Source organism: Physella acuta, unplaced genomic scaffold (genome assembly GCF_028476545.2).
Source record: "Physella acuta isolate Inbredline_101_S28 unplaced genomic scaffold, ASM2847654v3 ptg000138l, whole genome shotgun sequence".
Classification (NCBI taxonomy): domain Eukaryota; kingdom Metazoa; phylum Mollusca; class Gastropoda; family Physidae; genus Physella; species Physella acuta.
Window position 1 is genome coordinate 677845 of NW_026731657.1, and position 2584 is coordinate 680428.

Below are 2584 nucleotides of genomic sequence, written 5' to 3' on the forward strand. Positions count from 1 at the left end.
ATTGCCTTATTTTATTCTTAGGCATACAATCTAACACATTTATATTGTATTTGCTAATACACCTTACTATTTAAGTAATGGAATAAACACGTTTATCTTAGCATTTAAGTCTACAAAATGTGTCATAATATTTAGCAGCTTTTGTTGTTGGCTCTTGACCATCGGCACCATCATGAAGTTGACTTTAAAATTGAAGGTTTAGTCAATACTAAAGATATTTTTAAAAATCTAGGGATAGGCAGCTTCTGCCTTTGTTGTGGTCATGGTTAATACTTGCTTCCTCCTTCTCTAAAGTTATATCACACCTCCCTTTATCAAACCCTTCCCTCAAAAATTACATTAAACAACTGTTTATTGTGGGTTTTTTTTTTATGTTTTTTCTTCTTAAATCTTAAATATACTCGAGTTTCTTAACAATGCAAAATACAAGTTAAAAATAATTTTCCACTTTTTATTGCAAAAAAACGCTTTTTTTTTCTCTACATCGTCACCAAACCCTCCTCTTCTACCCCCTCCCCTCTCCTTATATGTCGTCATGTTTAGACGATCCCTTATATATCTGGTACTCTGGTGTAAGCGAAACATGCATATGGTTCAACACATTATGCGCTCTATTTTTAATAGTTAAGCCACACATTACACATTACCAAGAAAGGATGGCAATGTACATATTTCTTGGTAATTTGAAGAACATTTTCTATTCTAAAATCAAATGGGAAATACAAATGTATTTTTCTATAAAGTTAATTTTTTTTTTTTTTTTTTTTTTTTTTTTTTTTTTTTTCTTTTTAAGTTTGGTAATAATTTTATTTGAATCTGACCCATCCCCCAAATAATACACATTCAAACCAGCAGGACAGCATTAATGCAACCGTCATTTTCTGGATTATTTGTGACTTGTGCATATTTACCCCACACAACTTTTCCAGCATTTGTAACAAGACCCAATTCACTTATGTTAACCTCAATAACTGTTCCTTTAGTTATAACGCCAAGACTTGTATACATGGCAGAGCTGGGGTTCTTCTTCACACCAATAATTGGAAGGAAAAATGAGGCCTTCAACTCTGGATGTGTCACATTGGCTTTTTTAAAACGGAGAGCCATAGGTCTTATAAATCTCTCAAATTTGACAGGCTTTCTTGTAAATCCCTCACCGACATATGTGACTTTAGTGACCATTCTTTTCCATGCTTTCCTTTTTGTCTTTCCAGTTTTGACAACTTTAAACACCTCTGCTTCTGAAACTCCCCTAACTTTGGGTATTGGAACATCCCACTTGCCCGCTTTTTCTTTGCGCTTCTGTTTGATGGTATTGGAGAGAATTTTGGCACGAATCTGATTCTCACGCTCCAACAGATATGTTGGATTACCATATTTAGAATCATTGTCTGTTGACTTCTGTTTGGTTTTCTTTTCCTCATGCATTTTGATTGTCTTTTTCATCTGTATTTTTTCAGAATGCCTCTTTTTGTTGTACAATTTGGCCTTGATGCCCCTAAGTTTCTTGGCCTTTTCTGCCATTTCATGAGGCTTGCGGCCTTCCCTCTTTCTCTTTCTCTCTTCATAGTCAAATCTCCTTCCATGGCGTTTGGTATGTAATTCAATATATTCATTTTGAGGCATTTTGGATTGTTTTTATTTCTGAAAACCCGACTCGCTGTTTAGCAAGTCAACCTATATAGTTAATAATAATAATAGTCCAAAACATAGACATTGGAAAGGAACATTGTTTAGATGATATCTTCGCTTGATTTTCAAATGAGTAAAAAACATTGCTGATGTATTTATGTTTGCAATACCAGTAATATTTTAAACATATAAATAACGCACATCTACAACTGTTTACACTGTATTTGAGGCACTTTAGTTTAGTTTTTTGTCTAATTTTACAAATAGGTTTAATTTTGATTTTTTTGTTTTAAAATTGATGTACCAAAAAGGTTTATTCAAAAGGTAATTACTTCCCTTATATAATAACCAAATATGAAAAAAAATATTGATAAATACTTTTTAGCATCGGAAAATGAAAAACATTTTTTAAAAATATATGCAACATTGTATCGAATCCTAAGGATACATTTAGCATTAACTAATAAAGAAATTATGTAACCATGTGTGATACGTAGGCGTCACTAAAATGGTCAAATGTAGCTCAATTTAAAGTTTACTGCGTGTTTTCAATATACAGGCATTATGTTGATACAATCATTGATTAAGTTATTGAATATAAATATATATATATATATATATATATATATATATATATATATATATATATATATATATATATATATATATATATATATATATATATATATATATATATATATATATATATGGGGATAGTGGTTAGCCTTGTCTAACTGACTTTTTTATTTTGCGTGTTTTCAATATACAGGCATTATGTTGATACAATCATTGATTAAGTTATTGAATACATATATATATATATATATATATATATATATATATATATATATATATATATATATATATATATATGGGGATAGTGGTTAGCCTTGTCTAACTGACTTTTTTATTTGTATAGGTTTAGTGACTGCATTGTTGTTCAAAAGGTGGC

General features: G+C 30.2%; 1 protein-coding gene across 1 annotated transcript; it reads right to left on the reverse strand.

Annotated features, from left to right (window-relative positions):
- Positions 1 to 801: 801 nt before the first annotated feature.
- Positions 802 to 1671, reverse strand: LOC131935235 (ribosome biogenesis protein NSA2 homolog). Its single transcript, XM_059291603.1, has one exon. It carries the CDS (start codon positions 1624 to 1626, stop codon positions 844 to 846), a length of 783 nt encoding a protein of 260 aa, XP_059147586.1. The 5' UTR covers positions 1627 to 1671; the 3' UTR covers positions 802 to 843.
- Positions 1672 to 2584: the final 913 nt, after the last annotated feature.